We start from the raw sequence: 15,314 nt of genomic DNA, 5'->3' as shown, positions 1-15,314 counted from the left end.
ATGCAAGGGTTATTGGATCCGATGGATCCGTAAGGAGGTGTCTAGGGCAACGACGGTGACTGGCTCCTGCGTTGTCAGGATTCGGGGAGTAATCAGCGGCGGCAACGATAAAGCGATTATCATGACGCATTGCCTTATCGAAGTAACGTTCCGACGCGGACTTCATGTATTTTCTGATCGGTTCGAGGTCCAAGTCGTCGTGTAAGTCGACGTTCCTCACGAACCACGGGGCTCCGACTGTTAACCTGCAAAAACGAGATTGTAGGGATTGGAGGGTGTCTATGTGCGTGCGGGCCGCGTGAGCAAACACCACACTCGCGTAAGTCATGACCGGCCTTATGTAAGCTTTGTAAAGTGTCACCTTGTTCCGAAGGGACATTTTACTCCGCTTACAGATCATGGGGTAGAGTCTGCCGAGAATAAAAGCGGCACGGTCGCGGACTGATTTTATATGTGGGCGGAATGTCATGGATGCATCCAGGGTGACTCCCAAGTACTTGACCTTCCTGGTCCAGGGTATGAGGCGGGGCGTTCCGACAGCTACTGCGGCAAAGAAATTTGGAGTTCCACGAGTAACTTTATTAAATAAAGTCGAGGGAAAGACACCTATTATGCGTAAAATGGGAAGAAGTTGTTATTTAACCGAATATATAGAAAAAATACTCGTAACATGGGTAAAAGCTATGGTCAAACAAGGGTTTCCAATAGGAAAAGATAATTTACAAGATAGCGTTAAGAAAATAGTTGATGATCTTAAGATTGATTATAATTGTTTATAATAAAACTAACGTTAAAGTCGTGTCTATTATTAGTGCCAACTGATGTCAATTTTTGGTGGATTTGATTTTCGATGCTGTCATCTTTTAGTGTCTATGGCAAAACTAACAAGTTTGTAATTTTTTGTAGAAACTACAACAGTATTGAAATATTTTATATGAAAAAATTGATCTCTAAATGTTGCTCTAACAGTAAAAAAAAAGATTTAATATAATTTTTGATAAATACATTTGATACCTGAGAATGAAGTTTGATTTGTCCTTAAAGTGTCTAGCATTAGTGCTTTTACCTTAGTATGAAATTTTCTACACTTATAGAGAATATAAAGAAGAAGTGCACAATGCTAATTTTTTTTTTAAATAATGCATAAAAAATACATTAAATCAATAAAGAAAACATTACACACACTACATACCATGTATTTGACGCACACACGCATGCATACTATTTATTGTCAAAGTTTTGTTCTTGACGTCTGTGGTCAAATTGAGAATAGATTAAATATTGTTTGTCGTTAATTAATATTTTTTTATAGTGTAGCCTTGGTGAAATTTGTGATTATAGAAGTATAAAATATAATCATAATAGTGTACAAACTTACAATTCCAATTAATTATAGTCAAATTTCGACTACTGCGGGACCACTAGTACATATTATTATACTACACATATTTCTGTCGCGAACAATAGTGCGATCAGTGTGCTGAGTGCGAGTTTTTTTAACGTTCTCGATAGCGTAAAAGTTAACTCAAATTTGTATGGAGTTGGAACGTTTGCCTAGGTTTGCCGCTAGGGGCGCACTAAGCACACTAAACGATCCGAATTGAAAGTTCACCGTCATACCCATGGGACTTCAATCTCATGCCTCAAACGGGCGTCGGCGTTCGCCTTGTAGTGTCTGTCTATTAACAATGGCAACCAGTAAACTACACTCCATAGGTAGACTAAATAAACAAGGACCTTCAAAAACAGATTGGACCTTACGATCTCGACAAATACAAATGAAACGGCCCATTAATAAATAAATAAAATAAATATTTACTAACAATCACGCCACGTTAACTGGTCCCGTGATAAGTTCGTAAAGAACTTGTGTTACGGGTACCAGATAACGGAAATAAATGTAAGATTTTTATTATACACATACATATTTTTAATATACATCCATAACCCTGGAAAAGACATTTATATTTATCATACAAATATCTTCCCTTGCCGGGATTCGAACCCGCGACCCCCTTATGTAGTGACCATGTCACTTACCACTACACCAGACGGCCGTTAAACACCAGACGGCCGTTAATAAAATAAAATCTTAAATTATAAATAACCAACAAATAGTATGCTTGATCAATATTCAAACAGTATTAATTAATAGCTCAAAATAACATCGGCACAAAGTTTGAAATAAAGCCGTGAACACAATGTTCGGTGATAAGAGGCTTGTTCTTTGTTCTAAGAGGGGATTTTAATGTTGGCGGGAACGGATTCTCTCGTGACTGTCTCGCTCTCGCAGTCTGGGTACAAAGGAACAAAAAGTGTTGAAAGGATAAGTACTTAGAGCCCGTCGTCTACTTCAGACTTCAATATCATCGCTTACAGTTTTTTTATTAAATACAGCTAGCATTGAAAAATATTTCAAACAATATTCAAACATTATAGGTTTTATCATAAATGTTTTTTTACACCACAAAGCCGTCCTGACGTGCAAACTAACTGGGAAGATTGGTTTGAAAACAATAATTTTCAACAAATATGTATTAAAACAGTTATTATCAGTATTGGCTAAATGAAAATTAATTATTCGGAAAATAAAACAATACAAAAAAAGGTTTTATCTTGTGTGTATCAGAATCTCTTAATAAAACAAAATATGTATTCCTTGAGGACTTCACCGAACAAGGAATAAATCGCGTAACAAATTCAAGCCCACAATATTTACATTTTTGCGGCATTTCGTTACGCTGCACGTATCCGTACTACCGTCCTATTTCCATCACAAAAGTCACAAATGTTTCGATTTGAGGATTAGAATAATCGTTATTCCAATTCAGTACAAACATCGAATTCATATCTAGAGGAGGCCGGCGTTCACGTACTTCTAAGGTCTCCGCTTAACACCATGTATGGCGTTGACACGACTACTATGCCAATAAAAATAAACTTGAACAAGAAACAAAAGTCGAAAGTAATTACACTATAAGACGTATCTGATCAGTGCTCACTGATTATAACGTTTAAAAGCGGCGTATCCAAACACAATGATGAGACATTTTATTAATTTTAAAATACCAAACAAATTTAACATTAACTATTAAGCTTATAATACTAGAATTGTAAGAAAAATTAAATCATCCGTTAAAAAAATGTTACGAATTTCAAACACCAAAATATGTACAAGAAATGTTTTATCATACTGTGGACTGTGGTCGTAGGTCAGAAATGACGAACCGTGTCATAAAACACCAGCTTTTTGATGGTGCTACGTGCTAATGTATTCTGGGCACGTCTCGCCACATACTTCGTGCTCGATTGTATCTATCGTAAGATAAAAAGCGGCTCTACTATTGGCCATTTTAAACATCAAATAGCAATGAAAGCATTCATGACGTGTCACGATGATTCAATTTAATATTGATATTCATAAATCTTGTTTGACGATATCTAATCCCAATTAAGTAATGGAGTTCACACAATGTCATTTTTGTCCCCGAACTTCTATTTCTTAAAATAAATATGCGGAACCATGCGCGGATCATAATAAAAAAATGCTTAATAACATATCTATCTATCATTATCGTCTTTACATGCCCAAGCAAAGTTCATTTTTTATTGTAATCTTTACTATTTTCTTAGGTTTCCAGAGTCGAAGTCACGAACTAAAACTACTTTTACGGTTTAATCTCGTGTTCCTTATTAACTACATATTATTACCGAAACTTCCGAAACTTCAAATACTTTACGATTGTCGTGGTGACACACGTTTTATTAAAATACGAGCATCTATTTTATGTCAATTATAATAAGACCTAATTTATTTTATTAATATCTGTGCCGGTTTTTTTTATTGTTTAGTTGAGTGGACGAGCTCACAGCCCACCTGGTGTTAAGTGGTTACTGGAGCCCATAGACATCTACGACGTAAATGCCGCCGCCCACCTTGAGATATAAGTTCTAAAGTCTCAGTATAGTTACAACGGCTGCTCCACCCTTCAAACCGAAACGTATTACTGCTTCACGGCAGAAATAGGCGGAGCGGTGGTACCTACCCGTGCGGACTCACAAGAGGTCCTACCACCAGTAGATGTAAAACGTCGATAATTTTTTTTAAACTACGAACCAGCGAACTATAGTTTGTTGTGGCACTATGACTATTTCAGAGCGCCTAAAGGAAAAAACATAAAATCCAGAAATAAACAAAAGCTGATGGTGAGTTAAAACTTTTTATACCTCAGATTTTCATTTACTTAATTTACGTTTTTATATCGAGTCAAACAGACATCGATTTTTATTTTTATAAAAGAAGATACCTATCTAATTACATATATTATGGACATGAACATGCTCTGTAGTATATACGTTAAAAATAAAACAACAGTATTTTCGTCTGTTTGTCTCTGTATTAGTGTATCCTAAATTTAATCTTATTTTAATGTGTGCACTATGATACTAATATAAATTGGTATTCTAAATTGCAAGCACATCGCATTAACAAATTTGTTTTAATCTAACAGTTTCAATGTGACAATGAGATGTAATGAAAATAAAAACATACAAAAAATATTTCACGATAATTATAACTGCAAAAAAAAAATATCTAACGATAATTATAACTGCAAAAAATATATATATCTAACGATAATTATTATTGTAACTGGAAAAAAAATACTTCAACTGCATTAATATAATTCCGTAAATCAATTACAACTGTGTATGTATTAATCATCGACCGACGGATTATTCAGTACTTTATATTCAGAAATAGATCAGATTTAGTTCGAATCACTAAACCGAATATATCCTCTTTTGTTATTTTTAACCGACCGGAAGTACTAGAACTATTGGACAGATAATTCGACGCTCACGTTGTATAACGTTTATCCCATTACGCTACATTTCAAACTGAAATTTTGTTATAGTTAAAATAAAAATTTGCATCGCTCTTATACACTGGAGGTTAAGGAATGTTTTAATTCACCTATTGCAATATACTATTCAATTTTAATAAAATTCTATTTATTGTAAAAAAAAATCCCTTGTGGGCAGACGAGCATACGCCCCACCTGATGGTGAGTGATTACCGTCACTTATTGACGTCAGCATTGCCAAGGGTAGAGACCTACCTACTCTGTACTACTGAGTACTCTCTCCGCAAGCCTAGTTTGAAGCACTTTGGTGGGGAATTCATACAAGACCGAAAGGTTCGTGGCAGAAAAGATTTCTTAAAAGGCACTCAATTGATGAGTAGGGACATTTCCACCACCTCCCATGGTCCCACCAACCTTGCGGTTATTAGGACCGAAGCATGAACTTCACGGCACCAAGGTACCGATCGGTTCTACAAATGATGAGTAGTATGTATGAAATCTATTCCGGTGGCGAGCGATGCGGCAGTGTAAATTAGATGGTGCAATCATCTCAAACAATTCCTTAGCACTCGCCACGGAACATACAATAGAAAACAGAGAGAACCAAAGTCCCTCCATAGATCCAGAGCTTCCAAACAATCCATGAAAATCCGTGTTGTTTGCTAAAATCTAAAAGGGCGAGAAATATGTATTTTTTTTGGTCAGGAGGAAATTGCCGGACTTCCAGCCTCCACTGGGGATGGCGGGCGGGGTAGGTCGGAGTCGAACCGACTAAAACCTGTCGCTCAACAACCCACGTCCGAGCCTCGCATGAGACGTTTAGCGTGAAGCGTTAAGTGCGGAGCACATCTCTCCCATCACCCTCGCCCTCGGCACGCCTGGCCAGCGATCGTCAGCGCCACGACCACCAGCTCTCTGTCGGCAGGCTGTCCGAAGCCCGCCTAAATGGCGTCGGTATTTTCTCAATACAAGCTCACTTTTCTTTGGAACATAAATTCGTTCTACAAATGATGTGTCTTTCACATCATTTGTAGAATTTTAATTGACGGCATTGACATTTTTAACGACACGTGTCCTGGTCTCAAAAACAAACTAGTATCCAAGTTCCTTTGTTTATAGTTGATGAGAGAATGTTAAGTAGTTAACTCTTGTTTTCATGTTATTTTCAAATATTCCTTTTTTTGTCATACTGTTAACATTTAAATTTAGCCTATTTTTCCGCTGTTTGTAAAATTGCTGTAACATGTCATACATAGTGTGTTATAAGAGATTGCTGTACATGCCTGTAACTGGCTTACATACCAGTACTTAATTTTATACATGTTAATTTTAAGCTTGAATGTTTTGTGTGTATTGCTGTTGGTGTGTCTAAATAAATAAATATTATGTGATATTGTGAACAGGCACAGACTGGTCCATCACACCACGGGAAGAATATTATTTGTGGAATCTCAGGTAGCTTTCACTTTTGTAATGATTAATTCTGATTCAAACTAAAGTGCATCATTGGAAGACCCTCGTTGCGTTTCTTCACAATCATAAACTTTACAGAATTTGAATGCATTTAAAAAAAAAACTATTGGTGGTATTTGCCATTTTTTTATAAATATTATGACACATAAGGCATGAAATATATTTTTTCTATATTACGAAATTGAATGGAAAAAATATAATATTAAAATTAAAGTATTTGGCAACATTGGAGGCAGCTGGTGCAAAAACTAGATCAAGGTGGTCACGACCCTCAGTAATGAGGAAGCGACGAAGAAGAGAAGAGAGATTTGGCAGAAATGTGTAATTATACTTAATCAATGTAATTTTTTATTTACTTGTTTTTATATAAAAGCATATGACTTTTTTAAGACAAGCAAGTTATTAGCTGTCAAATGGTGCAAATGTGTTTTACATAATTAATAGCTTAGCTATGAAGATTAAGATCCACTTAAGACCTTTGAATACCTTGATACCAGGTAGTCCATGAGATCTCCTGAGTAGTTAGGTAGAGAATTACAAAAGTAAAAGCCTAGAAGGATCTTAAACAATAATCAAATGCCTTGTATTTACTAAAATGTTTCAGGTTAATAAAAATTTATTGGGACTCTAGTTTATCCTAAAATTCACTAGGTAAGCAATAAGATTGTTCTAATATTATTTTAAAGGAAAATATGATGCATTTTCTGATAATACAAAATAATCTATTAGCATTGGCATTCAAGTTATGATGTCTATGGACTGATAAGCACTGGTTACCATGTTTATAAATATTTTTGCTAAAACAACCATCGTTTTCAAAATTAAGTATGTCAATTATAAATAAATATCTTGAGAAATTTTGAAATACTAAGTATATCTAATGTGTATTATTATGTGTAATGTGAACAGGTATACTCCAACACTTTCTATACATTTTTCTATTAAAATTTTACTTAAATCATATCGACGCTTGAAAGGCAAACGTGACTTAGCGACAATAACTGCTTTGTACATAAATGATAGGCAATAACCATATTCGATGCGCAAAAAATATATATTTCTAGGTCTATTAAAATCATTTCAATCCTACTAGCTAGATTCTACTACAGCTAGATTCGTGAAAATAAAATTTGTTATCAGGTATTTCAACTTTAAATTAGTCTACTGTAAAGTTCATGCATTGTCGCTTAGTCACGTTTGCCTTTCAAGCGTCAATATTATTAATAAAAAAACTATGATTTCAAATTTGAATATTCTCCATTAGTCTGTATTTGTTTTTAGAGAAAATTGATATACTCATTCTTTTCTGAGCAGTTTTTCCAGATTTCATATAACAAAAGAGGATGACTCTCGTTTTCTACATTATCAAATTTCTGATTATAAGTTTTTTTTTTATTGCTTAGATGTGTGGACGAGCTCACAGCCCACCTGGTGTTAAGTGGATACTGGAGCCCCTAGACATTTACAACATAAATGCGCCACCTAGCTTGAGATATAAGTTCTATGGTTTCAATATAGTGACAATGGCTGCCCAGCCCTTCAAACCAAAATGCATTACTGCTTCACGGCAGAACTGGGCGGGGTGATGGTACCCGTCTGTGTGGACTCACATGAGGTCCTACCTCCATTGACACCATTGAAATTGAAGGTAAATTGTGCTAGCTAGTTTAAGACAATATTTAAGTCACAGCAAATAGATGAAAAGGAAGTTTTCAGTACATTCGACTAAGGTCTGAGTTGAATTACTGGATTTTTTTTTGTTTATCACTAAAGACAACTGTTATTGAAGACAAATCTTGTAATCTCAATGTGCATATTATGTAAATTTCAAAATCAATCAAATTTTTTATTTAATATCATTTAGAACATTAGACTAACTTATTATTGAGTGATGAAGGTTTTAGTTTTATTTCATTATTTTCATAGAAATTACACAATACCAAAAAACAATAATACTCTTCTAAGATGCTTTAAGAAAATGCTTTAGATTAAAGTACTTTTAAGCTTTAGAATTCTTAAGGTTAGTTTTATTTTTAGAATTTATTTATTTTAGATTAAACTACTACTGTTTTTTGAGCTAATAAAATTAATTATAAAACCAATTTAGAAATATTGTAATTAAAATTATTGACACCTGTATATGCAATGATTAGGTAAATACACAAGTTACAAAAGTCGTGTACTCACCTAGGCAAGATCAATATCCACACAAGAGAATTTTATTCTAGATGTACTCTAGTATTCAAGTAGCCTGTGATTGAATACATAACATTGACGTTTGCGGACGGCCGCTTAGAGTAATCAGCTGATAATAATACTGATAGATTACTAAAATGAGACTTGTAACGTGTTTATTAAATTTACACTTCACAGTATCACCGCATGATTATCAACTACAATTTAAAATGATACAAAATTAATTCACCTTGTGTTTGATGAACGATGTTTACGTACCACTGAGCATACCCGCGGGGGTGCTTCTCCTAAATAATGACGTGCCGCAACCCATCTACCACGACTGCGCCGTGCGGTGCACAAAATCGAATACTATTACCAAACTATTACTTATTCATTGTTGCATGTTTATTGTCATGTAAGGCCTACATGCGCAGACAACGTATTTACAATGCGAACACTTCACCGAGTACTCACCGTGGCTTGCAATTGCTCTGTACACGATGCACACCGTAAACAACCAAACTGCATATTAAAACAAAATGGAAGACCGTAATCGCTCGCGTCGAGATGAGAAATTTTGTAAGCGCTTAGCGCTCCCGACTTCCCGAGTAGTAAAACGTCTCTACTATCCTATCGTAGTATTTTAGCAGCTCCCCCTCCAATCTATTACCCGCCGTCACCAGATTAGATGGTACACAATCACAACACAATATGTTTCACTGTTCACAATATGGACTAAGAATGAGCACGAATTTACAAATAATATAACGATTTACACGAAATCAATGTTCTTTTGAGAATAATAAAATTCATTGAAGCATTTGACGTGCCGAGACACAACACCCACATCAAAAAAATTTACATGGCGACTGGTCTGAAGTGGCCTGCCTGGCCCAGCTTTCAATAATTTCCAATCAAACATATTGCTACTTCACTCAAACACTACAATTTTTTACATGAGTAAGAGAGACAGCAATATAAAAACATTTCCTTTTATGAATAGAATCGGAATTGTGAAGTTGCCCTCTCCACGCCACTCCACGGAGCTCGCAAAGTTGAGTTGAATGGACCCGAGAAGCGTTCAACCATTGGATCGATGATGGTCACGTGATACAAATATGCCAAGGAGCTTTAGCGGGAACGTTTGAAAAAATTCATGATTTAAGTAAAATTTTATCTCCGGGAACATACCCACAAAAAATCTATTACGTAATGTTAATTACACTAGATATGATTCACTAGATCTAGACTACACTATGTAGTTGTGAATATTGTGGAACCCGTCATTTAAATTACTTTGTATTGAGATTCTGGAAAGCCGGTTTTGCTGCTCATCGTTAAATAAACGAAGTCATCATTTGATGATCACCTTCGATCGGTAATTTTATTTCTTCATGATTTTTTCATGATACCTTTCCTACGTTTTGTTTGGTTTACAATGCTCAATCTACACAAATAGTAAGTTACTATGCTCTGCATACAATGCAGTATTATTAACTGTTTTTCTGATAATTATTGTAAAATTTTATACAATTGTATTTTGTCAGTTCATTGAACATTGTCTTGCCACTTTTCGAACAGAACGATGGAGGATCTTGAATAGGGACCACGTTTTTATTTCAATTCAGTATTTAGGAACGGTGAACAGTACTTGTAAAATATTTAGGGCATAAAAAAGTTTAGTTTTCTTCCATGAGATCAGGCCTTGTTCATTGGTATAAAATAGTGCAAGAAAGCACTGATGAGTATATATTTCAATCAGCCGGTTTTTTTTGCTACGAAACGCTATATAGGTACCTTTCATTTAATTTGTAAGAAGACAGGAGGTACAGGTAACCCAGATATCGCAAGGTAGGTATTTTACGGAAAAAAAAATCCCCAATACCCAATATTATATAATGAGACTTCTATTTAAAATTATTTAGAAAATTACAGTAAGCTTATTTTTTATGTATAATAGATTAAAATATATATACAGGTATAGAATGTTTTATTTAGAAAAATCCTCTCCTTTTTGTAGTCATCTTATCTTAAATAACACGAGTTTTGCATAACATCGGAGTTTGTAGGAACGTATCTACCGTGGGTTTCTGATGGGTTACCAATGTTAGGTAAACGTTCCATAATAATATGTTAAATGTAACGGCACTGTTCTAAAGTAGGTAGGTACCTACTCGTGTCAACAAAAATTTTAAGACCTCAATTTTATTACAAAGTGAGCAACTGTGGGTCGTCAACTCGTTCACTCATTTATGCAATAAAAGTAAAAAAAAAGAAGCTGATAGTGTTTTATATTCATTCAGCAATATAAAAAAATTCAGATCAACGTTTTCTTTATGGAATCACGCATGATACTGGTTTCTTTATAATCGCTCAATGGGCCTTCTCAGAAAGCTCCTGTAATCAAACACACCTCAATATAACCAATACTCCTCATGTTCGGCACCTAAACATCTCGAAGTGAAATCTCTTTTCCTGATAAATGTATGTGACAATGTTGTGCCCTAACAGAAGCCTTTTATTAGATAATCTGAGATTTTTCTAGTAAAATTAACAGCCTCAAAATATATTTCGTAAGAGACCACCATGCTCCAATTTCCCTCTTACACAATTTGTACTTTTGAATAGAATTTTCAGTATTTATATTCAGTGGAATGCAAAACAAGACTACATCCAAGAAAACGCATACAAATTATATACATCAAATCGAAGATTCAATGAAACCAGTTTTTACTTTCTTAGGTTTTGTTGTTTAGGTACAAAGTTCTTTGTTCTCCCAAAGTTTTTGTCCATAAATGAACAAACTTATCTGTTTATTAACACTTTATTTCTCTATGCATATATACTGGAAAATGACATAGCATACTTTTCCATTTAGTGTAAAATAAAAGCTTTATTTATTAATTGAAACATAAGAGTTCATAATAAAACATACAGATTTGATAATTATGTTATCAGTATACTAAAAATTTGCTTTATTAGTATTATAAAAGAGATTTTAAGCCAGTAAATGAATATAATAAATCCATGTTATATGCCAAGCCCAAAGACTGAGACAATGCAGTACATAGTTTTATTCTCCCAACGGACCGTGCATGAGCCATCAGTAGTGTTATCCCAATAACAAGAAGAACTTGTATGCAGTCCTGCACCATTCTTCTGCAGTATTGTGCAGGTCACTGTAAAAAACAAGCAAATATTGGATAAAAGTAAATTTACACATTTTAGCTTTTCTTCATTAGAGGTTTAACTTTTATCTTATAAAATAGAAAATTCATTTATTCAAATTACCAATATATTTGTGTATTGGTAATTCTCTAAATTTTTAATGCCTTTGTGGGCAAACAATCACACGGCCCACATGATAGTGAACAATATCACTGATAGACATCAGCAATGCCAGGGGCACAGCCATCCATTCTACCTGGAATCGCAGCATCATCCACAGTGCGTTTCCAGCTCTTTATGGCCACGTACTATCCAGCTTTGAATGAGCTCCTCTTCAAACGAATCTTGTGGAGAATACTTAATGATAAGCAGCGACTTGGCTCTGCCCCTAGCATTGCTAAAATCGACGGGCTACGGTAACCACTCGCCATTAGGTGGGTCGTATGATCATCTGCCTACAAGGGCAATAAAAAAAAAAGAATTGTGCTTTATAAGCTTTTGTGGAGATTTGAAGTTCAATTAGCTCCTTATAGATGCTCAACATTTTAGAAGCCAGTCTTCCAAATTACTCCAAATAGTGTAAATACTTTTAGTGTTTATTGTACATACAATTAATACTATACAATAATTGCGAAAAGTTATAAAATGGCGAGCCTAACTAAACAATTGATTTATCTACCAGCTAACCGTTCTTAAAGAGGGAGAGCTTTACATAAGTGGGTAGAAGAGTACAATCTAATCAATTTACTTATTGATACAATACACAATAACAACAATAATATAAAAAAACTAATATATAATATATCAGACTATATACATACACAATTACACACATAAATAACATATACATATTTCATTATACACATACATATATAATGAAATATGTATAACTAATACTAAATCGACAAATAGTGCTCCTTTAAGGCATTAATATTACAATTTTGTAATTATGTATTTCAATTTGAATTATTAAATGCTGTACAAAATACTGGAAAATTCTAAATAACAGTTTGTTCAATTATAGCATAAAAGATGCAAGTATACTGCTCCACTCTCCTTAAGCTATTACTTTATTAATGATGTAATAAGTCTCTCTCTTCCTGATGGTCAGATTAGCTATCACAATAAAAGCAAGCATTAATTCCAGTGTGATAGCTCCAAAAGTCATGCAAATGAGTCTTGCAAACTCCATAATTCAAGGTTCATTTGCAATAAAAAAATACAATTTTAAACATTGTTTTTTATTTTTGCTAAGAGAGCTTATACAAGGGACCCTAAAATAAATGATTTTTTATTTTATGCATGCTGTGTTACTTAAAATAATCTAGATTCTCAACGCACGTACCTACATATTTGTATGGTTTTTGTAACTTAGTCAACTGCCCCAGACATGACTCAACAACTGCTGAAGTCCATTGGTTGACATTGTTGTGTTGATAAGCAGTGCCTCCAATTGAATTTTCTATAGCTTCTTTAATTATTTTACTCACGTCGTCGACAATGAATTGGTTCTGAAATACACCATGTTGGTAAGTTTGTTGAATCAATATTTACCAACTAATACACACAAATGACTATTATTACTTCTTCGTCCAAATCGTTGCATTCTTTGACTTCCATTATTTTGTTTCAAGATAGGTAGTAAGTATTGAACGTTATCAAAATGAAATTTCTGTTTGAATTTCGAAACCAAAGAAGTTCGACAAACTAAACAATTTGGCCATCGGCATAGATAATACCATAAATATTTTTTTTGTTAATACCATAGATAGTCGTAGTAGTAGTTTTATTTTTCCAAATGGAAAGACAAAAGTATTACACCATACTGCCTAATCTTTTATATATATATTTTTTATGAAATATGATATTATGAAATGAAATGAAGCTGATTAATTTAATATGAAACATGGCATGGCATGAAATAAATAAAAATATAAATGAAATGAGATTATATTATATGGGATACTTTAATGAAACATGTTAATATGGAGTGAAATAAAATGAAGAATTTGAGACATTAATCAACTGGGATGCAATTAAATGAAATGAGATGAGATGATATGGGATGAAATATAATCTCATTAAAATGGTGGTCGTTTACTGAGATTTTTTCAGTGGACTTTTTGGAGGATCCCGAGAAGTTACGTCCAACGGCTTTGTTTCATTTTCCCACATTTGTGCACTTTCACAAATACTAAACAGTTAATAAACCACCATTATTACACATTTAAGCCTGAAGAAACACTAAATAGACAAAATAAAACAAATCGCACAACTTGACACCTCGCTTTCCCGCCAAAAAGTCCATATAATAATACACATAAGTTAATAGATAGGTACTTGGCACTATGGTCAAGATTTTTTTTTTTATGATTGAAGGATTACTGGTGGCCCGGAGGCCTTTCCAGTTTCACCAGGACTGGTCAAGATCTAGTGGTGCTCGGTTTATAGCCAATATCCATCATCAATGCCAATTATTCGACTATTATGTATCAGTGTATTTCATCGTGATTCTTTCATAATGAGTTTTGAAGTAAAAAACCTTAAAACCATATCGCTAAAATAGTTATACGCTATTTTTGATGTGTACAAAAACCCGTTACATTTTTTCTTATAACTTTATTTTGAGAACAAAATCTAAAACTTCCTGAAATATTCAAAAACATTCACGTACGGCGTAAAATAATACACGCAAATAAATTTACAGAAATTAAATATAATATAATAATACTTACCTTTTTAAGAATTATTAAATAGTAAAAATCGCTTTAATAGGAGAAACCTTTAATGAATAAGGTCTTAATAAGCTAAAATTAACAGTAAAATTTATTTTAGTTACATTAGATACATTGACAAAAACACTAAAAAACGATAATAAAACAGATTGACAATGACATCAACTTATGACTGATAGTTTCAAGTAAGAACTGGTAAGAACAAGTAAGAAGTATATATTACATTTTAATACGTCATGCGTCATATATGCTATAAAATTACGATCTACTACCTACATGCTGCATTACAATAAAATCTATCCTGGATTTGGTATTAAGAACCAGTGCCGCCATCTCTTATAAATCTGAATATGGAATCGCAAATTATTGAATTAGTTTGCAGGAAAAAGTAGTGGATAAGAAATGTGCTTTAAAATTTGACGGTAACAGAGATATTTTTTTCAAGCTGGGGTATGATTCTCCTACAAGTTTCCTGCGTCAGCGGGTGCACAGGATATGTAGGACTCTGTTGGCGAAGATCTTAAAGGCTAAACTAACACTAAAACACTCAGCCTATCGTCACCATCACGTAGGAAAAAGTAGTGCGAATTCCTGACCCCAAACAATTCAGAGTTATTTGATGTGAAAATATAACAAAGAAATACTCTCACATTAATAACACTAATATGGATGGACTCACAAGAGGTCCTCCACTAGTAAGGTGGTAGGACCTCTTGTGAGTCCGCGCGGGTAGATACCACCACCCTGCCTATTTCTGCCGTGAAGCAGTAATGGTTTTTGGTTTGAAGGGTAAGGCAGCCGTTGCAATGGCATCCCAATTAACTTATATTTTTATATTCTATGCAAAGATTAAATTGACGTTTTACAAAATGGAAATGTCACTCAGTCAACCGTC

At 34.0% G+C, this 15,314-nt stretch overlaps 2 protein-coding genes across 4 annotated transcripts in view; both read right to left on the bottom strand.

The window, feature by feature from the left end:
• The window catches only part of LOC101744813 (putative transcription factor capicua), a 54,685-nt gene extending 44,801 nt beyond the window's left edge, over positions 1 to 9,884 (bottom strand). For all 3 annotated transcript variants that reach the window (XM_038011996.2, XM_062669417.1, XM_062669416.1), the window contains exon 1: positions 8,991 to 9,884. The gene's annotated coding sequence lies outside the window, so the exon portion shown is untranslated. The remainder of the gene's footprint in view (positions 1 to 8,990) is intronic.
• Positions 9,885 to 11,326: 1,442 nt separating this feature from the next.
• LOC100101194 (dynein molecular motor protein light chain 1) lies at positions 11,327 to 13,405 on the bottom strand (the record flags this gene model as incomplete). Its single annotated transcript, NM_001099819.1, is given in 3 exon segments — positions 11,327 to 11,695; positions 13,030 to 13,195; positions 13,269 to 13,405. Coding segments are annotated over 3 exon segments (351 nt in total). The 5' UTR covers positions 13,305 to 13,405.
• Positions 13,406 to 15,314: the final 1,909 nt, after the last annotated feature.

This window comes from Bombyx mori, chromosome 7, assembly GCF_030269925.1.
Source record: "Bombyx mori chromosome 7, ASM3026992v2".
Taxonomy (NCBI): Eukaryota; Metazoa; Arthropoda; class Insecta; order Lepidoptera; family Bombycidae; genus Bombyx; species Bombyx mori.
Note: the sequence above shows the minus strand (reverse complement) of the source record. Positions and strands in the feature narration are given on the sequence as shown.